Raw genomic sequence first — 23,341 nt, forward strand, 5'->3', positions numbered from 1 at the left:
ATATTGAACTCCATATTTGATCCACTTTCTAAGATCTATGTCCGAGATATCACATAATTATTTGCGGTCTGAGAAATAATTAATTAATCACTTTCTGAAGTGAATGATTACTACATTCTTAATACCGACGTAAATTTAAATTAACAATTTGCAAATATTCCAATTTAACCGGAGGCATACCTAATCTTGAAATAAAATGCCATGTACTTGGTAGAGTATATGCACCTTGGTAGAATATTGACACCTTGACTTTGTTCAAATATCTTATGTAATAGACTTGAATTGAAAGTTGATATGTACACACACTGTTGGATATATATATATATATATATATATATCTATATATTTATACCCAAAAGATCCATCATTTCATCAATTGATGTCGTTTCCTCCATGTCTAAATATTTGCGAACAATCTAGTTTTCTCTATATTATCTCCAGAATGTTTTATTCATGAGATACATTTAGTTAGATAGTTTGAAATTTGTTATAAATTCAACAAGTAAGCGTACTGTTGTTTTATAATTACTGTATTATTTTCTCACGTTTACTTCTGATTGTGAGAAAATACTTAATTTATTTTCAAATCGGTGGATGTGTTTTTTAATAGAACCGTGGAACCGGTCTGCTTCATTCTAAATTCACCATTGACTGGGCACATTAGACATTCAGTATATTGTGAACAATATGAAGAATGTTAGTATTTTTTGCGATGATGGTATTTTGAACCGAAGTTGCCAAAAAAAAATTGTTTTATTCAACGCTGTTTTCTGTGATTTTAAATTACGCAATTGTTGTTTGTTTAACTAACTTATTTTATACAAATTAATTTTTTTATATGTATTTTACCATATAATTATCAACTGTCCTTAGTGGACATCTAGGAAAATAATAAAGAAAATATTATAAAAAAAATGACAATGAATAGAAGATACCAGCGTTTATATGAAAAATAATATTAGGATTTGGTAAGTGTAAAAATAGCTTTTTATATCAATTAAAAAGAGACATTTAATTAAATTGCTATATGTAGAGGAGTTCTATTTGGTTTGTCCTTTGAAGCCTTTTTGGAAAAATTACAGCCAAAATTTTTGGATTTTTTGGCAGTGAGTCTTTCTTTATTATTTCCTGGTGTCCCAATGAAGGAGCTATTTTGGAATATAATTACTTTATAAATTAAGAGTAAAAGTCTGAATCTTAAACTCATTTTTAGAAACAAAATACAGAACTATCTTCAAGCATTATTAAATCCTCAATTTTCTTGATAGCAAGTTTGAATAAAAATATAAAACATGCGAAATTTTAACTCATATTGAAATTAATTTTTTTTGTTCTATTAAAGCCTGAATCAACTGTATAAATATATATGTATATATACTAGGGTGGTCCTTAATAAGGACATTTTCGAATTTCCTTGCTCCCAAGGGCTCGAATGGTTCCAAATCGATAAAAAACAATTCTCTGAAAGTTTTAGCTCTCAATACTGTCTTTTGGATAGAGCGCAATTATATATATATAATATAATATTTATTTATTTATTTATTTCTTCCACTACGCACCTACTTATCGTCCATTTAATTACAAGTATCTTGTTATCAATACAATGGCTATTAAAATAAAAATATTTATTGTGCTCTTTGTTTTTAATACGATTGTCGAGATTAGATTAAATTATGATGCTACACATGGATCATAAGTTAATACCACCACGGTTATGTAAAATTGTAAATAATACTAAAATCGTAAATCATCTGGAGAAGAAATAAAATATCATCATACGCAAATAGATACTCGATTAATCACTATTAATCTTTTTAGGCGTGATAATAAACGGTCTTGTCAATATGTTATCTAACTAAGAATTTGATGTGTATTTAATGATGATAAAATTAATTATTAAATTTTTTTTCAGGTTTTATGTGCCTTACGACCTAAAAGCAATGTCTGAGTTGAAGCCTATCAAGATGAAGCCAGGCAATGATACAACTTTCGAGACAGATTATCAGTACTTAGGCTATACTGGTTAGTTTATTAATTTAATTTTAATTTTTGTTGAAACTTATAATACTTCATTATTGTGAGTGATGTTAAATGTAGAACTCTTTTAAATAAAATGATGAGTCTCAATTTCTACACTTAAATTGCAATTAAATAGATAAATATCGAAATATGTTCATTAAAATTGTATACAAAAAAACTACACTTTTTTAAAACGAATTTATTTTCTTACTCTCATTACTAAAACATGGATTATCTAAGTTACTTCCATAAGAATTCATTGTCAAAGTAGTAATTACATTTTTCTTGCTTAAAATTATGAATATATTATATTCTATCATTGTCTAGGCTTATAATTTAAACTGAATTAAAATTTCTGGCAGATGACAGTCCTCATGTATCAAAATCTTTCCAATGTTGAACAATGATTTGTTGTTTTTTGTCTTTTTTCCCCATTTATTTCTACAATATTACTATAGTTTTATAATTCGTGACATCTTAAAAAATTTCTCTTAACAAACTCCAAAAAGACTTATCAAAATTCGAGTAACCATGTAGAAGGAGTTTGAATTCATACATCTGTACAGAAGAATTTTAGAATCATTGAAAATGAAATTTGATTATCATTTATCACCGATGCATAATTTAATGTCTCTTCCACTTTCTTCTATAAATTCTCATACAATATCTTATATGCAGAATTAGGCCAACTAATCAGGTTATCTAAAAACTCGATGTTCTCATTAGAACAGCATTTATTTTAACATTTAATATGCATATACTGGAAACCGTGGCATTTATATAATAGCTGTTGACATTTACCTACTACTGAATTTATTCACAATGTATGAAATATTATGAAGCGTGCAAAAACGCATAAAAATCAAGTTTTAAGTTTATGATAGATTGACATGTAATGTAATGATTGATAATTATGTAAAGTTTTTTGATGCGTTTGTAAATTTAGTTGTGCGAAGACGGTACCAAAGAACTTTTTAGTTCCATTTATTATATGAATATTATAACTGGAACCCTTTACACTCGGATGCTGCCGCTCCGGGGGCAAAATACATATTAATCTCACTAGCGAGTGGAAAGTGCTACCAACAATTATTTAGAGAATGCTCTTAATAAAAAAAAATATTTTAGTCATTCTTACAATAAGATATATTTATCTATTATGGACTAGTTTTCTATATAAAACTAATTCGTAATTGATGTTATCTTCAACATTTTTATAAAACCAAATTTGAAAGAAAAAAAGATACTAAAAATGAAATAGTTTCTATATTTTAAAATGGAAACGATATAGCGAAAAAAATATATATAGTATTTCTGCGGATTTTTATTTTAATCATACATTTATATTTATAAGCTCTATCTAATTTTATATTGAAAGTTGCGGTTTCTGCAACGAAAATTATCTCCAAAATTACCACTTTCTATGGTGTTGCCCAAAAAATATGGTTGCCTTTGTGGTTTAGCCATATTTATTTCAAAATCAATTTTTAACATCTATAAAACTTTGTAAACATATAGAAACTTTCATAAGATGATTCTAATGTAATTCTATATTCATTATAAATTTATATTTTTCTAAATGTTGCGAATAAACCTAGTACTGTTATTTCACTATTCATTCACAATTACGGAAGTTCACAATTTGCATATCCAGTGAATAAATAAAATAGCATATTTGGGTGCATGGAGTTTACACAAATATTTAGCGAATACGTCCTAGGACAAAAAACGCAGAACTATAAAGTTTTTTACTATTTTTTTCTATTTATGCACTTTGCCTAATCAGACTGATAGCCTTAATACGTTCTTGACCATACTTTTTGATCTGTAATCAGCATTTTTACTTAAAAGCATTTTTCACTGACCTAAATGCATTAGGTTAAATTAGGAGCATTAAGGAAATTAGATTTTGCTTGGGCGCCTTGTATTTAAGGATCGTTGCAAATAGAACTTGTAATTTATGGTGCGGACAGCCATTTTTAATAGGTATATTTTTTCCAACTGTAGTTGAAAATTTTAGTCAATATTCATATGTGCCACATGAATATAATCAGTATGTGCTTCATGCAGAATGCAATTTTAAAAAAATAAATAAAAGTGAATGCTCACGGATTTCTCTGTTATGAGTATCATCTAGCAATATTTGTACTATGGAGTAATCTTAGGAGTGATTAACATTTAAAACATTATTATAATGTTTTATACAGCAAACTGTAAGTAAAATCATTTTTTGAAATTTATCTCCTGCTACTAACAGAGATCTTTTTAGATCTCCTGCTACTAGTAGAGATCTTTTTGGGATTCCTGCTACAAGTAGGGATATTTTAGGATCTCCTGCTACTAGCAGAGATCTTTTTAGATCTCCTGCTACTAGTAAAGATCTTTTTAGATCTCCTGCTACTAGTAGAGATCTTTTTGGATCTCCTCCTACGAGTAGATTTTTTTTAAAATCTTCTGCTACTAGTAATGATCTTTTCAGATTTTTTGCTACTAGTGACAATCTTTATAGTCTCCTGCCATAATTCTACATATGCTTTAGATATCAAGCAAACATTTACTCATCAAATTGTCGATCATTAGATGGTAACAGAAATAAAGCAGATTGTTGGCTCATAGAAAAAGTAGATATCGTTTTCTATCTCTTGGTATAAGTAGATTTTTTAAGACCTCTTGCTACCAGTAGAGATCATCTTAGATCTTCTGCTACTAGTGGAGATGTGTGTAGTCCCCTGCCAAAATTTTACCTAAGCAAACATTTACCCAACTTGGCATCAAATTGACGATCGTTACATTGTGACAAAAATAAAGCAGATTGTTGGCTGATAGAAAAAGTAGAAATCTTTTTCCATTTTTTGCTACTATTAGAGATTTTTTCAGATCCTCTGCTACTAGTAGAGATTTTTTTCTTCTACTAGAAGAGATGTTTTCAGTCTCATGCCAAACTTCTACCTATATTTTAGATAACAAGCAAACATTTACCCAACCTGCCATCAAATTAACGATCATTATATTGTAACAAAAACAAAACAGATTGTTGGCTGATAAAGCGAAAAAGATAACACTGTTATTTCCTCGTTACATGAAAACAGTGTTGAATAACATAAAAAATGAAATCGTGACGATTTTGCACTATATGAAAGTCTTCGCTTTCGAATACGGAAAAGATACGTATAAAAGTACACATATAATTGTTTTATGATGCAACATCGTTATTGATATTAAAATATGAGGTATTGAAATTCAATAATTGAATATATTCTGATATATGTCTATATCTTGGTCGAAGTCTTTTTTATAATACTTTTTAATATTCTCTCTAATAATATTTGTTGAATACATGAATTGAATGACAATAATACATGATTACAAGATTCGTTTAAAAAAATATTTTTGTTATTGTTATTATTAAACATTAACTAATTTTACTACTAACAATATTAGAATCATGATCGAATGTTTATTATTCAATCTTAGTTTTCTTATTTTGTTTTATATTCAATTTACTGCATTTTTTCTTCTTTCTTCGACTCTATCATTTCAATAAGATTCCTTCAGTTTTGATTGAAAAAAAAAATGTTATAAAAAAATAAAATCTAGTTTAAGATATATAACTAGCAAACTAATATTAATAAATGTGCTCGTTTCGCTAGATAAAGGCTAAAGTTTTGCTTTCTACGATTTGAAAAAAGAAAATAATTCATCATTTTATATATGCATATGTATAAAGAATAAATGAATAACCATCTAAACTAGATTATATGAATTTAAATGAATTTAAATTAATGTATGCATGCGTGATCCGGCCATTAAACCACTTATATAATAATAATTTTAATAACATGTAAGAGTGTAATAAGAAATGGACTGTGAATGCATATGCAGGAATTTTGAATATGTTTATCATAAATATTCATAACGATGTAAGTAAATTGATAGCTATCAAGTTTTATGTATCAATCAACTTGTAGAGTGGTTACTATATGATTTATTTTTTAAATGAAATAAAATGCCTCAACTTCAATATTCGTTATAAGACTCCAACGTGGCTTAGTAATAAGAGCTATAGGCTTCCAATTAGAAGATCCAGATTCTATTACGGCTTCGGACGGCCTGATATAAGGCAGTAGTAACATTAGTTTTTCAATGAGAATGTAGATAGCAATATCCAAGTTTACAAGACAAAATGACCTTGCAGGGCATTAGTGCAATTTTTCAATTAGAATGGCAATTGCGGGGTTGCCTTCTAATTGGATTCAGTGTAAAACTTAGCCGTAGTATGAAAAATACAGCTCAGATGGCAAACTTAATCAATAGATTATCTACTAATAATAAAGTTATTATAGTGCTCAATACAGCTCATAGAGCATCTAATTTAGATTGCGAAATAACAAAAAAGTCAGGTATTTTTTTCATATTTACCAAATTCTTAACCCTATTATGGTATTGTGGTTAACAAACTAATTTTTTCCGTATTTTTTATTGTATACTTTGTGATATCAACAAATGTTATATCAGAAAATATAAAACTCTAGTTAAGAAATATTTTTTTTTTATTTTTTCAAAATTTTCATAACAAAAGTACCATCAGCATTCATTTTTGTTTGCATATACGTCTCGGAGGCGTGCAGATACCATTCTAGGGTTAAAAAGAACAATGTACAGTTTTATTTTTAATTTTATTTTACTTCACTTTCACTTTCAAAAAAGTGCTGTTTATATAATCCATTGTTGTCGACTAATATCTTAATAAATGTTATATCACATATAATTAAATTCATTATCATTAGACTGAAAAATACCATCGCTTTGTTTACTGCTTCTGCAGACACGCTCTGTCTTGATATGATATTTTATTCAGGAAAAAATCGAGAACTAATTTGCTGATAGCGTTAGTATGCTCACTATGCCGCATGTTTTATGATTAGCATATCTAATCTTGAATGCATATTCCATTACGTAATATAACACTGCAAATAATGATTTAAGTGTTTCCCAGAAATTGTTGTCTGTGGAATAAAAAAACTACTTAAGATTCTACAACTTTTTATTAGATTGAATACTACTCAGATAGTGAACTGGCTGGTTCCCTTATAGACCCTATATTTATGACTTAGGATTTACTGTAGTCAACTTTTCAAAAAAGTAATACAGCGAGTTGTCGTGGATTAGAAATCTTCATCTATTAAAGCAAATGTTAAATGCACCAACACGATATTAGAAAGGGAAATATATATATTATAAATTGTTCGATTTGAATGTGTCGCGATAATAAACAATCCAGTTAATCATATACGCCGTTAATTTTGAACACGGGTTCACATTGTTTATTATTTATTTTCTATAATTACCATTTACTTAATATGTTTTTATTACAATCGCACACGTAATTTTGTTTATATCTGAGTCACTGATTGCGATTAAGTATGAATCAGAATTTTCTCAGGCAGCTAGTTTATAAAATTATGGATTATATTAATCAGTTGATATTTATCCACCGCCGAATTAACAAGTAATGCTCTCCACTTTAGATGAAATGACGGAGTCAGATGAACATGGGCTTCTTGGGAGAGTCATGGACCTCGAAAGAAAGGTTTTGTCTCAAGAAGATGAGCTGGTGTGTCTTCGGAGCACCTTGGCTGATATGTTGAGGCGCCTGAATCGCATCGACAACTTTCGCAGCACTGCCGAAGCCAATGGAACTACCGGCGCAAGAAATGTTGGTACTAACATACATTCATTGTCTGGCCGAAATTCTTTAGGTAAATAATAAATTATATTTGATAATAATTTTTTTTTATTTACTACTATATTTATAACTGTCCAGTTGAGGACATTTAGCAAATTTATTGGTTTAAATTGTCAGCCATAATAGGAACGTTGTATATTACAATGGTATGTTGGAAAAACAAGTCAATAGTTGTTGATAATAAATATTTGTTTCAATTTTTTATTATATTAAACTATATCTTAGACAAATATACAATAGCGCGAGAAGGATAACTAGCCTTTGGCTGATTCTTACTATATGATACAAATAAATCATATTATTTATCCATAATTATTGTTCAATTGTGGTACTTGCAAATCTTGGTATAAAAGCCATTTGGTACATATTTATGAGCGCTTGCAATATGTTTTAAAATTGTAGTTAGAAATCTTTGCAATAATGCTATATTAGATTGGCTTACCGCACCCCATAAATGGATACCGTAAGTCCAGATAGGCTTGATAATTGTCTTGTAAATTAGAAATTTATTAGTTGCAGAAACTTGTGATTTTAAGCCAATAATCCAGTGTAATTCAAATAGCTGATTTTTATTATTTATCTGTTATCCAAATGTATCTTACTTATAATTTGTATTTTGACGCAGTTATCTTTGCAACAATGCAATCAATTCAGAAAATCGTACAAAAGTACAAAAATATGAAAAGTTTTCAATATCAGATTATAATTCTATGATTATATATAAGTTTTGTGTCTATTATTATTTTATTCTAATTTATTCCTTTTTCTAGGTTCAGCTCCACCAAGAACTCCAAATATTTACCAACTCCGCCCACAGAGGTCTCCTAGTGCTTCCAGAACACTGGAATATCATAACATCACTAATAATCACAACGAACATTCTAAAATCAGTGTCAATTCAAATTCTGATAGCAATCTTATGAACAGGTAGTTAAATCTGAATAATGTTTAAAATATTTGCCTATACCATCTTGATTGGTGTAATCATAAATAAAGAAATCATAAATAAAAAAACGGAAAAGTCATTTTTCTGTGAATTACACTCTTTCTATTATGCAGACATTCATAACTGTTCTGCTATTTTTAAAAGATGGATATTTAGAAGGCAACACCATAGTAGAAGATTCTAGTTGCAATATATTTTCAAGTTACTTTCATAATATTTTTTGACTGATTTGTAAAACTAATAGAAATATCTTTTTCGAGAGTCATAGGATTTTTAAGATTTTTGATTATTATATTATTATATATAGTCATAAAGTATTGTTTCAATGGAAATAATTACATCGAATTGAGTTATCTTATAATAAATAATATTTTTATTAACCAGGTAATTGTGACCTAAGATTCAATTTTGTTTTGAAATAAAATGCCACTCACAACTATTTATTTTATATTAGTCAAAGATTTGTATGCATGATGAATATACTCATCGATACAAAAAATTCTTCCACTTCTCCATGAAGAGTATATTTGTCAATCATACTTAACTGGAATGTAGATTAAAAATATATTCGTCAATCATAGTTAACTGGAATTTGCTGATAGAAACTAATATTTGCTTACAATTAAACGCATTCATATATCAATATTAAGTCATTCCTATTATGTTTGACAAAAAAACTGACTATTATCTTTTATCCACAGACGTTCCGTCCATTATCACCAGTCTACTACCTCTCTGCACTCAGATAGTCCCAGCAGTAGTTCTGCATCACCAGCTCCGAGTCCATCACCAGGAAGTGGTGTCTCGGTTCAACCGCCCTCTCTCAGAGCACCACCTCCAAGGGTTCCAAGGCGTACCACAGCCTCTTTAGGAAAACGGTGGAGTTCGACAGGAGATTTTGGAGCCGCTGGCGGCAATTCTTCCATATCGAGGTTTGTTTGAAATAAATGAAAATATTGTTACAAGTATTAAACTTATAGTCCAGTCCATAGATAAACAAGTATAGTATGGTCCAGTCAATATAGTAAGTTCACATCGGAATTCGAGCTATACCCAGCTGTAAGTCTGTAAATACTTGTATGTTGACATCCTAAAGTTGTCTCAAAACCTACATATAGTAGGGTGTCAATACCATATGTAGTTTTGAGATAACTTTAGGGTGTCAATATACAAGTATTTACAGACTTAAAGCTGGGTATCTCGAATTTCGAGATTCTTACCTAATTTAAGCCTAAATGACTGAACTATTAAATCATTTTACATATTGATTGAAGATATCAAATTTTGATTAACCATTAAAATTTGTGTAAATTATTAAAAATGCAAAAAGATGTTCCAAATTTATTTTATATAAGGAACTGTTTGTCATGCAATATCGTATGAATGATCTTCAGAATTTACAACTGAACACTATAGTCAGGCGTATTTTTATAATTATTTTAGTTATTTCTTTTATATTTATTTTTTATTTTTTTATAATATTATTTCTAGATTCAACACAAAGTCTTTATTGAATTTATATGGTAAACCCACACAAAATGGAACGCCATCCAGAAGTTGGTATGTGTTTTTTTTTTGTTTATCAGCTTTATTTATTTATAATTTTACTAATCATTTGTTTATATCTAGTCGAGCAATTACTTATTTATTTTTGTTCATTTATTATTTATATCACAAAGTAAATTCTAATTGATTGCGTCGCAATAATGTCTTAAAAAAAAATTTAAAATGCGGCAGGGTGCAATGGTAAGAATTTAATATAGATTTTAACAATAACCGGGTACGATTCTGATAGGTATCTCATAACCATCTGGCGAGAATTTACTAATAATATGATTTTAATAACATTAATATTTTTCTGGTAATAATCTAACAATAATGTAATAAGTGAATTATGTGATAATCTAATCAAGTTCTTCTCTCTCATATTCCAATACAATTCTGGTACGAGTCCAACCATATTTTTGTGAAAATGAAGTCAGAAGTATTGAATTATTTTAATGATTTTAATTAAAAAAGTAGGATTGTAGATTGTAGATTTTGTTACGAACAAAATCTTGCTTTCTTTTTAAAGTCGATGCCGATGATGTTCTGATGTCATTGATCATTAACTCTATTATTCTATTTCTTTGTCAATTTACTTTATTTAATGAATTTTATCATTTTACCGGAAATAGGTGTCACTAGGTCACTGGTTATTGATTTTGGTTATTGAATTCACCCACATGCCAAGTGTCCCACGTAAACATAATACAATTATACGAATAAAAACAATAATTATTTAATAACTTACGTTTCATGACATCTGTTTTTTGAACGTGATGTTACATTATTAAGTCATAGTATTATCTAGTCAAACAATTCAGTGTCGCACTTTGTTCAACATACATTTTCACCTTTATTACACTTTTTACGGTATGATGACTTGTGCTTACAATTAAAATGATACCATTATAATTATTGAATAAAAAATATATATATGTAGCTAAATAGTATCGCAAAGGCCAAGAGAGCTAATTTTGTTTTGAACCGACACTTTGTATATTCGTATATTTTATTTTTTTACTCATATAAGTTTTAAAATACAAAATTATTGCAATAACTTTTCATTTATTCAGACCCGAACGGTCCTGGATTCTTCGTTCCAAAATACGCGATTTGAAATAGACACATTAAAAACAAAATTACTACAGTTATATACATAATATACAGTTACTACATAATTACTAAAGTTAATTGTGAAGTAAATTATATATATTTTTATACAATGCTTAAAGCCAAAAAAGGCCGACTGAAAGATATTCATATTTCTGGATGATATAAAAGTTTTCTACTCACAATACTTTGTAAATAATTCTAATTAAATTTTAATTATTTATTTTAAAATAACCTAATTATTTTCATATTCTCAAAGTATTTGTTAAGTCTATATTTATTGAAAAATAATTTTTAAAATCATTTTTTAATTTATTTAAATTAATTAGCTACTTATAGTATTCATGCCGATTTTAAAATGAGAAGCCATGATCAATTTTTCTCAAAACGTGTTTCTTAAAATATCAGAATGATTTCTGGGGGAACGTGATATTTAGAGTTACAAAATTTTCTTATTCAACTTTTCTTTTTAGAAAGTGCACTACTGTTTTTTTTATATTCTCATAGTTTTTGTTAGGAACAATTTACAGTAAAAAAATCATTTTTGTTATTTAAATTAATTGCCATATTTATTTAAGACGTGTTTCTTAAAATATCATAATGATTTCTGGGGAAACGTGATTTTTTAGAGTTACAATATTTTCTTATTGAACTTTTTTTATTAGAAATTGCGCTACTGATTATTTATATATTCTCATAGTTTTTGTTAGGAACAATTTATAGTAAAAAACATTTTCAAATTCATATTTAATATATTTAAATAATAAGGACATGGTCACCTTTATTTAACACGTGTTTTGTAAAATGTAAGAATACTTTCTGAGGGAAAGTGATATTTAGAGTTACAAAATTTTCTTATTATATCTTTCTTATTAGAAAGTGCGCTACTGATTATTTTTATATTTTAGTTTCAGTTTAGTTTTTGTTAGGAACAATTTATAGTAAAAACCATTTCAAAATTCATATTTAATTTATTTAAATTAATTAGCTATAAAATTTTGCGTCGATTTTTTAAAAAATGACATGGTCACCTTTATTTAAGACGTGTTTCTTAAAATATAAGAATACTTTCTCAGGGAAAGTAATATTTCGTAATTTAGTTTTGGAGATAACTGGGCATCCGATTTGAATGATTCAATAAACATTTAATTTGTATTGATGAAATTAGGTATCGATCAATTTTTTGAGAATTCAGATCTAGTGGTTTCAAATATCCAATCAAACAAGAAGAAAATGTCGTTTGGCTGTCAAAGATGATCATTAGGACATATTCACATCAAATTATCAGATATTTTACAGAGATTTTAATAACAAATACAAATTTTGTTTACATTTCTATGGGTTCCATACTAAGATTCATATTTTTTTTTCGTATAAATTACAATCTGTCTATATAGGAAAACATTTAGTAATTAATTTTATAAATAACATAGAATTTTAAGAGAAAAACGCAGTGGTTCACCTTTTATTAATGTACTAAATTTTGTCTAAATTAAGTTTTGGTATTAAGATTCATAATATTTAACGTTTAAAAAATCGAAATTTTAAAAAAATTCTAATTCAAGAAAATTGAATTTTTTCAATACATCTTAATATTTTAATGCTATTTTTTTTAAATTATGATACGGAAATTTCCAGCAATTTGCCTCAAGGCACGATGCCATGCACCACTAGCATATACCTTATACTATATGTATAAGGTAGCATATACCATATACCTTATACTACATGTATAAGGTCCTGAGGAGATTTTAATAACAAATACAAATTATGTTTACATTTTTATGGGTTCCATACCAAGAGTTATAATGTTTAATGCTTAAAAAATTGAAATTAAAAAAAAAAAAATCAAATTCAAGAAAATTGAATTGTTTCAATCTATCTTAAAATTTTAATGCCAATTTTTTTAAAATTATGATACGGAAAGTTCCAGCAATTTGCCTCAAGGCACGATGCCATGCACCACCAGTCTTATTAGACTTTTCTCATTACACCATATTCTTATTAGAAAGTGCGCCACTGTCCATTACCATTCCGACCGCTTCCGAGTTCCGACGAAGCCAGAAATTCAAACCGGCGGCTCGGTCACGCGACACGGATCCACGCCGCGAACCATTCGAATTGAGATCCGTCGGTGTTCGTTTTATCATCGTGAGCACTCCTAGTTATTGTTTATAGGAAATTGGATTAGTCCAACCGTAATCTTTCAACGGGCGGCAGACTGTTAGTTCGGTGTGTTTTTGTTGCTTGGAATTGTTTCGCTAATTGGTGTATCCTTGAAAGTGAGCGATTTTTATTAAGACGTATACTCTGTTCTGATATATCCAGAAAATGAGGTGAGAAATTGATAGTTTAATATTAAAATCAGCGAAATTATGGTATAATATTAAATGATCTTATACGAAAAATGGAACGTTTATTTTAATTAGATTTTTTGATAACTAGGTAACAATTATTGTATGCGTGTTATTTATATATTATCACAAAAGTTGATTGCGGACAGTCATGAAACTATTTATAGTTAAATAAATAACTACAGAAGAGGTGGAATTTATTGTCTCTTACCTTTTATCATGAATTTTATTTCATTTAGTTTTTATTTTTACACCTTAGGGCTCGCCCGTAGGTAAGCGGTTAAGAGCGACGGGACTTGCTTCAGAGGTCCCGGGTTCGATACCCACTTCGAGCAGCCTGTTGTCAGGCAGCAGTGACAACGATTTTCACTTGAAAATATAGGTAGCAATATGTTTCCAAGTGAAAATAGCCCTTAATCCGGCATTGCTGCATCAATAAAATGTCAGCCCTATTAGATTAATTCTATTAACAAAAATCATCAAATATGGATGGATTAACCATTGGGTTACCATCTAAAAAATACGAAGGAGAAGTTTCAACCCAACAGCTCATAGGACGTAAGATTCTGATTGCTGTTAAAAATATATATAATAAAAAAAAATATGTGGCTATAGATCTTTGGATCATCAAGCTATTTACATACAGTAGAGTGTCATTAATCCGACACCATCGTGAACGAAGCGCAGAACAATTTTTTGATTTCTTTGGACATTTTAACGTTACTACCAGTATCATTTGTTAAAAATCAAGACTCATTCACTAATCCAGTAATTCGAATATTCCAGTAATCTGACATCTTTAGGTTTTTAATAATGCCGGATTTACATAATTTGTATTCAAATTGTATTTACATAATTTTATTCTCATTTCATATAACATTTTATATTTTTATAAAACATACATATTATTGTTTATAATAATAATATATGATGAAAATACGTTAATTCTAAAATTTACTAAATTTATTAAATTAGTTATTTTTCATTTAGTTTACAACTTTTACCATAAGGTGTTAACACGAGAAATATTTTTTAAGTTTAAACAGATTTTATGATTAATTTTTTTGAAGTTATATAAAATTCGTCGTTTATTAAAAAAATCAACTTCAGTGTATTGAACTATATAAATCAATTGCACAAGCTATGGCAAATCTATTTGGATAAAAATATAGTTTCTATTAAAACAATAACACAGTATGTATTTCATGAACTTGTATTAAGCAATGTGTTCTATTTATACTTGGGCATCTTATTTTGCAATACATTATTATTAGAACCTATGAGTAACAAGTTTCTGAGAAATAGAAAGTATTGTTTCAGGAATCAGAGTAATTAAAAAAATTAATAATATGACGTTCAACATGTATATTGAGTTACCCAAAAATTATGTTATAGAACTTAAATATTATTTTATCTCGTAAATATATTTGCATCGCTGTTTTATGGATGCAAATTACACAAATATTTTATGATATGATTTTAGATTACTTATTTGTTTCACAAAAACATCAATACAGTATTTACTTTTGTTTGTGAGTTGAAACGGAAAGTGTAGCTGTAGATTTAACTTGAATGTTAAGTGATCTGGATTCAAATTGTGGTTTCTAATTCTAATAAGAATAAAAAACGAACCTTTATTGAAATCACGTTGGCATATAACGAACTGTTGTTTTATACAAAGATATACGATCAGAATAAGCAATAATGCTAACTCGTGCGTGCAATCTACAAAATAACTTCATAAGAATTATAATAATTATGGGGTTCTCAACGATATTAGAGTTTAAAAATATTTATTTTAATATTACAATAAATATGTTATAGCAAATAAAATCTTATTTTATTTTTTTTGATCACTATAAAAAATACTTGATGTTGTTTTTAACTGATCTCATCAGATTTTATCTAGAGCAGCCTGTGAATCAACGAATCAAAGTTAAAAATTGATTTGGTTTAAAATGACATCAATTAATTATTTTTCTAATTTCACTTAACTAAATTTTTGATTTGTTTATAACTATTAAGTAAATAAATCAACAGACAGCTTTATGAGGATGTATGAAAATTAAATGTTTAAATCTTTAGCTCTATAAAGTTGGTTGTGGAAAAAAACAAATTATTATGAGTGTGCGTATATAACTATTTGTCGATTATAGTTTATGAATAATTGTTAAATCCCATTTAAAATCCCCATATAAAAATTAATGGTTATTAAACGTTTCGAAATCACTACTTTTCCCGGAATACATAATAATTTGTCTCAAGGTCTTTTCGTTTAGACTTGCTAATACTACAATTATCATTTATTCATATAGCCGTTACATTGTAGAACACGTATTAGTCGGATGATCATCTTTAATTGTTTACCTATTTTATAATACTGCTCACAATTCATTTATTTTCAAAATGAGGATTTTTAAAAAAATCCGGTCTTTGTAAAATATTACTAGTTAGAATTTTTGTTAATAGACTTCCTTATACAAGGTATTTTTTTTGTGATGCGTCAAATTTTTCTGAAGGCGTGACCTGATTTATGTGAAATAAAACAATGCTTGTGTAGAAATGCCTAAGTAATTATTTACTCCTTCGTATATCATTATTTATAGGTGACAACGAAAATATATATCAACATTCACTTATATATACAATGGTTTTTGATGAAAAATTGTGTTTTGTTCTTCTCTCACCTAGACAACATGCATTCAGTCGATACTAATGTTATTAAAGCTGACATTGAAAGTAATATAATTATGGTAATATAATTACTATGGCATCACTTCAATTATTTTTGTCTTGAATAAAAGTTTCGATTGTTAGCGATTGACCAGCAATAAAGCAAGTTTCTGGTCTACAATATATGACAAATGTATGTGAATATCATAGAGTAGAAACTTTGCTATGAAATGATATTTAAAACATATTAAGGAAGTATTTTTGTCTATCAAATTCAAATGTTATTCAACCTCATGCGATTTCACAAATAACGATATTTAGATTTTCTAGCATTATAATAACTGTCACCAAATATGAGTTTATACTTAGGGATAATCAAAAATCTAAATACGAGAAAAATTTTGACAAGTTAAATAAATAGTGAACTAGAATTCCATGAATTTTTTGTAATATACATTATATGATCGAGTCGATTGTACAATAATCTAGACATAATTCAATGCACTAAATATTTACATTAACAAACTTCATTATAATTATTTACAATTAATATATTATTTTATTGACATAAAAAATTGACAAATCACTTTATTCGATTTATATCCTATAATAATTTTTCGTAAAAATCTAGGTCATTTCCATTGTTTTGTCCCTGATTGCAACATATACTATATCATGATAATATCTATCTACCTCAATCATCCCTTATTCCTTCAAATACATGACTAATGTTCGAGCTTTTGCATGCATATTTTATAAGTAATGCATATTCTATGTTTAAATGAATCATACTAATTAGATAAAAGCCAATAAATTTGTGGTGATATTCATATGAATGCTTGCTATAGTAATTTTTAAATGACAATGTTAGTTAACGATAATAATGGAAAATAATGGATAATAATAGAATGAAAGTGTTTGTTATTATTCGCAAAAGTGTCAAGTCAAATTTTTTCAGATCAATTATTGAAAGCTTTTCTAGTAATTTCTGTTCATGCATTTTTTTTTAATATTTCATTCTTAAACAAATATTGTTAATCAACAAAGTATATTATAAATTAGTATCCGCTCAAATGGAAATTGAAGTATTATTTTTTACCTCTATATTAATAAAAATAATATAGTAATTTATTTTAAAATTTTTAGCAACTCACGTTAGACAATATAAATTAAATATCAATAATGAATTTTTGACTAGTGGTAACCTTATGAGAGATAATATTCATCTATTTTAAAATGACTTTAATGATTTTTACACTAGTAGTCACAGTATGAAAATCATATATCTACCTTGTCTTTAAAAAATCGTTCGAAATCGTATTTAAGAACCAATTAGTATGACACTTATCACTTAATTTATATTTTGTATTTTTTTCATTTTGTATCTATTTAACTATAAACAAAATGATAGTATAAATTTATTTTTCCTATTACGAAGATATATTTTAATCAAGATTCCAAACTTTGGATACAATAAATACTTAAACAATTGTTGAGCTTTAGTGAAAACTAATTTAATCACTAAAAATCAGTTAGGTAATTCCATTGTCATTATTACAGACAGCTAAATTAAAACTTAATTCAACCAGATAATTCAATTTGCAATTTACCTGTTTTGCAGAAAGAACAATATGCGAAATTCAATAGCTCGTGTTTGACCTTTGAGTTTAAAAAATGTCTGAAATACCGAAGCTCAATGCATAATCCAATTGCCAACGAAGTATTTACTTAAATATGAGCTGCAAACTATTTAACTTTTGAACTATTTGTCTGAAATCCAAATAAAATCAATACCATATCTTTTTTCAACACATAATAAAATAGTACATTACACAGTTTCATCTACAATTGTATTTAATTCAGTCTATGTTAACTATATAGATTATTTTTATCATTTTATTATTTAAATATAGAGGGATCTTTAAAAACATTTTATTATACTATAAGTATTTTATAACATAATGGAATTCTGTGATTTATTATTTATTCATTCACTAGTGAAGGCAAATGTGTACTCATACTATTTTTGGTTGGTGCGGCTGTCATTCGTAATAACAGGTCATCAATAATATAATATTTTTTGGAAACTTTCTTAACAAGTACACATTGCGAAGCAACTCGTGATTCTTATTCAATAATGTTAATATAAATAAATATCTATAGTTGCCCATTGTGATTACAATTTACTTTATGCTACTTCTGAACATTGTACCTATTCGGTACCTATATCTTTTTTAAATTAGAAACTTATACCGCTTATATTGAAAAAATAACGGTTCAAAAGCCTGTTATTACATCATTTCATGTTAATTGGCAGTATTTGCCAATTAATACCAGCTTTTAGTACGAACGCGATTATTTCTCTACCAACGCAACATTAGCAAGGTCAAGGCCTTGAGCAGCTGCAGCTTTTCCAGCTGGCGTCTCCACCGTAGCTCTTTACATCTGCGGCGCGATCAATACCCGCATCTCGCGATGTAGGTCAGGAATTTTGAAAATCTATGTGAAGTAATGGAAATAGAAATAAAATTATATTTTGTATAGATAATTGAAGAAATGTTTTATTGAGATGAATTTAAACAAATTCACTGAGGATTTTTAAATTTCTGGCTTAATGTAAATACGATCTGTTGAAAACTTCTTAGGTTATATAAAAAATTATATGTTTATCCACATTATTTTCATGCTCTGCTCTTTTAACATTATCATTATTTGATAGATTTGTTTTTAAATATTTTCATTTCTATTATACATAAACGCTTTTCATTGTACAACTATCTTCAAGACATAAATGCATTAACTTAGAAGTTTGTTTCCACCAGAAGATCCCACTTGTTAATTTTGTTTTCTCGATGATTATGATCTTATTCTGCATCGTTTGAGACCACTATTGAAAAGAATACTTGTTCATGTGTATATAAACCAAAATTTGATTTTTTGCTTACGTTTTCCAAAAAACAGCTGGGACGATTCCAAAATCCTATTCGATGAAGCCTTATTCTTTTGACGAATTTTTATCCATGGTAATCTAAAATAATCTGCAAAAAACCATAGGTACATTATTGTTTTGTTATAATCTCATTTTATTCTACTACGTCAATACATACTATTATTTGTATCTAAAGATATGCTTCGCGGTTTTTGTAAATATAATATGCAATGAAATGCATATGTTTATTTTCAAATATTAAGCAATATAATCAATATATGATGCAAATATAATAATGTCGTGTCTGCTTCGGTCTATTGGATATTGGCTTTCATTCTAATGACTTGATTGTTGCGGTTTCTACTGTTTATAATGCTCTAGTTTATGTGATCGATTTATATGAAAACGTTTTGACGGGATATTAATTTTATGTATAATTTAATTTAGGAGTACATTACAGTAATTCGATCCGACTAAATTTAATATCCAGATAAGTAATTGCTTTTTGAAGTTGTTAATTATTTACATCAATTATCAATTGTTTTATGCAATTATCATTTATCATTTATCATTTATCTATTTCATATTTAAAATATTGTTTTCTTTGGTTTCAGCTCTCGCGAAGCATCCTACAATGAAGAAGATGGTACCGTTCGATTCTTCCTTAGGAGTCGCCCAATATCTGTGCAGAGTCCAACAGATCAACAAGAAGGCTATGATATTTCACAAGTTAAGGCAGCTCCTTCGAAGAAACTCAAGCTAGATTGGGTTTATGGATACAGGTTGGCAAAACACCATAAATAATTTGTTATAAAATGGAAAAGTTAATGCATACTTTGCGTACTTTAAAAATATATATTACTTTGATGTAACTATTTATAATATTCACACCCTAAATAATCTATAGTATAGTATTTGCTTCATAGATTTTTCTGGTAAATTTAATGAACATTTTGCTAAATAGTAAAATGAAAACTGTATTTGATACTTCTATAATTAAAATTCTTCAAAATGTTAAAGAACTCAAGTAGGTAATGATAAATTACATAATACTTTATTGAAGTTCATTGCCTCAGTATATAATCTTTATTAATGAGCTAACCATACGGTCAACGTAAATATATTCTTATTTGGTAAAAACATCTTACTGTCTAAGAAATATCGATAAAACTCGTAGGAGGCAATTTGCATGAGAAATATATACAGAAAATTATATATAATATTTTGTTATATTCATTTGTAAACGTATGTTAAGAAACCATAATTATTACAAATTGTTATTTATTTTAGAGGCCGTGATTGCCGGTCGAATCTTTACTTACTGCCCACTGGTGAAATGGTGTATTTTGTAGCTGCAACTGTGGTGTTGTTTGATGTTGATGAGCAAAGCCAGCGTCATTATCTCGGACATACTGATGATATTAAGAGGTAAATTATTTATACACAAAAATAAATAAACAGCCAACACAATGATATATAAAATAAATAATCACAGTTAATATTCAAATTTGTCGCTTTATTTTCTATAGTTTGGCTGTGCATCCCAATAAGTTGTTAGTTGCAACAGGTCAATGTGCTGGTCACAATAAAGAAAATGCACAGGTAATTTTAAAAAAAAAAAATGCAATTGGATCCAAAGTTTATTTTTTTCCTTTACCATCTATTTAGGCTCATATTCGCGTTTGGAATTCCGTTTCCTTGGCCACCATGGCAGTCATAGGATCAGGTGAAATTGTGGGTTCCGTAGTTTGTTTATCCTTCAGCCGAGCTGATGGTGGTGCGATGTTGTGTTCCGTTGACGATTCGCCTGATCATGCCATTGCCGTTTGGGAATGGCAGAAGGGCGAGAATGGACAGAAAATTACACAGACAAAAGTGAGTTTTTAATCACAAACGGCATCCAAAATCTCACAAAAAGATCTAATTAAATGTACTCCTTTATCTTGGTATTATGATATAATTTTAGTGCTCTGTAGACACAGTGGTTTCTGCAGAATTCCATCCACTAGATCTGAACCGAATCATTACATGTGGTAAAAATCACATTGCATTTTGGACACTGGACAATGGATGCACATTGTATAAAAAGATGGGTGTCTTTGAAAACCGTGAAAAGCCTAAATATGTTACAAGTGTAGCATTCAACCAAGCTGGTGACGTCATTACAGGTAAGATAATTAAGATAAAAGATTCATTTCAACACTACAATATTATAATTATTTGTTTTTAATTTTTCTGCAGGTGATTCTAATGGAAATATTATTGTTTGGGGAAGAGGAACAAATACAATTAGCCACATGATTAGGAAAGTTCACGAGGGTTCAATATTTTCAATTTGCGCTTTGAAAGACGGCGGTTTAGTTACTGGAGGTGGAAAAGATGGACGACTGGTCACATTTGATGATGATCTGAATCAAGTTTCAGAAGAACAAGTAAGTTAATAAAAGAATAAAAACAATTTTCATATTTTATTAATTATCCATAATCAACATTTCATGAATTTTTTGCATGCACTCTTTTAATAATAAATTATTATTTATTTTACCAGGTTGAAGGGCACTTTGGCGGTGTCCGTGTAGTATCAGAAGGACGTGGAACTCAACTTCTGATTGGCACAACTAGAAATTGTATTCTAACAGGCCCGGCTGGTGCCTTCCAACCAGCAGTTATGGGACACACAGATGAGCTTTGGGCTTTGGCAACCCATCCTACTTTGACGCAATTTGTGACCGCCGGGCAAGACTGTCTACTGCAGATGTGGGATTCATTATCACATTCTGTTGTTTGGAGCAAAGATATCGGGGTAATTAGAGATATATCAAATTTGGTGAATGAAAATATTATAAGATCAATTTATTATATGCTTAGGAAAAATGCCAAAGCTGCACTTTCTCTCCGGATGGTAGTGTAATCGTCTGCGGTACGTTGACCGGTGAATGGCACGTATATGACTCGGTCAGTCGCGATCTGATCACAAAACACCATGATGGACAAGAACCAATACAATGTGTTGCATTCTCACCTGATGGTACCATGTTGGCTCTTGGATCACGAGATAATTATGTATATGTTTACCAAGTCAGTGAAGAATGTAGGAAATATTCGAGAGTAGGGCGTTGTGCGGTAAGATAATATATTAATTTTATTTTGTATTTAAATTTACATATATTGCATGAAAACTTCCATAATTTTATATTTGAACATTTTTTAAGAATAAACATTGGTTTTTCTTTTACATTTACAGGGTCACTCAAGTTTTGTAACCCATTTAGACTGGTCAGCAGATGGGCAGTATATTCGTAGTAACTCAGGAGATTATGAAATTTTATACTGTAAGTTGATTTTCAAAATTTTAAATAAAGTTCATGGATAAACTGTAATAATACTCTTCCGAATTTTAAGGGAATCCTAGTGTTTGTCGTCAAGTGACAAGCTCTAGCAATTTGCGTGATGTACAATGGGCTACTCACAATTGTGTTTTAGCTTTTAACTCTATCGGCATTTGGCCTGAAGGGGCAGATGGTACAGATATTAACTCCTGTGCTCGTAGCAATGATGAAGAACTACTTGCCACAGCTGATGACTTCGGAAAAGTAAACCTGTACTCTTATCCTGCTTCTCAACTCAAGGTATAATTTGTTATTTTAGAAATATTTTCAAATTCTTCATTATGAATAATATTTACAACGTTTAAAGCTTCAAGAAGATATTTAAATTTGGATTCAATTTTCATTTGGATACTGGTTTAATAATGTTGTTTTGAATTAATAATATACTTTTGATTTTTAATTTAAGTTTTATCTGTTTTAGTCTCTTTGCCATTCCTATGGGGGCCATAGCAGCCATGTTACCTCAGTCCGTTTCTTATTTGATGACTCCAGACTAATTTCTTTGGGAGGAAATGACACCAGTGTTCTACAATGGTCAATTGAATAAAGTATTTTTGACAACTATTTAAATTAACTTAATTCTTGACATAATTGTTTGAGTGCACAAGCACAAATTTTCAAATAACTAAT

At 28.5% G+C, this 23,341-nt stretch overlaps 1 protein-coding gene across 1 annotated transcript; it reads left to right on the forward strand.

Moving 5' to 3' along the window:
* Positions 1-1,909: 1,909 nt before the first annotated feature.
* LOC113370001 (echinoderm microtubule-associated protein-like 2) lies at positions 1,910-23,341 on the forward strand. The gene is made up of 16 exons (XM_026610637.1): positions 1,910-2,022; positions 7,548-7,778; positions 8,536-8,692; positions 9,413-9,643; positions 10,203-10,271; positions 19,937-20,104; positions 20,613-20,750; positions 20,852-20,924; positions 20,991-21,197; positions 21,289-21,490; positions 21,564-21,754; positions 21,871-22,125; positions 22,191-22,445; positions 22,567-22,654; positions 22,725-22,951; positions 23,133-23,341. The coding sequence occupies exons 1-16, from the start codon at positions 1,941-1,943 to the stop codon at positions 23,256-23,258; spliced, it is 2,700 nt and encodes an 899-aa protein (XP_026466422.1). The 5' UTR covers positions 1,910-1,940; the 3' UTR covers positions 23,259-23,341.

The sequence above is a fragment of the Ctenocephalides felis genome, unplaced genomic scaffold, assembly GCF_003426905.1.
Source record: "Ctenocephalides felis isolate EL2017-DRISC unplaced genomic scaffold, ASM342690v1 CF-g0.4_SCAFFOLD_01492, whole genome shotgun sequence".
Lineage (NCBI taxonomy): Eukaryota > Metazoa > Arthropoda > Insecta > Siphonaptera > Pulicidae > Ctenocephalides > Ctenocephalides felis.

Coding starts and splice junctions, on each gene's coding strand:
- LOC113370001 (XM_026610637.1), top strand. CDS start 1,941: ATGTCTGAGTTGAAGCCTATCAAGATGAAGCCAGGCAATGATACAACT. Junction 9,644..10,202: donor GGCAATTCTTCCATATCGAG/GTTTGTTTGAAA, acceptor TATTATTTCTAG/ATTCAACACAAAGTCTTTAT. Junction 21,198..21,288: donor AGAAAATTACACAGACAAAA/GTGAGTTTTTAA, acceptor ATATAATTTTAG/TGCTCTGTAGACACAGTGGT.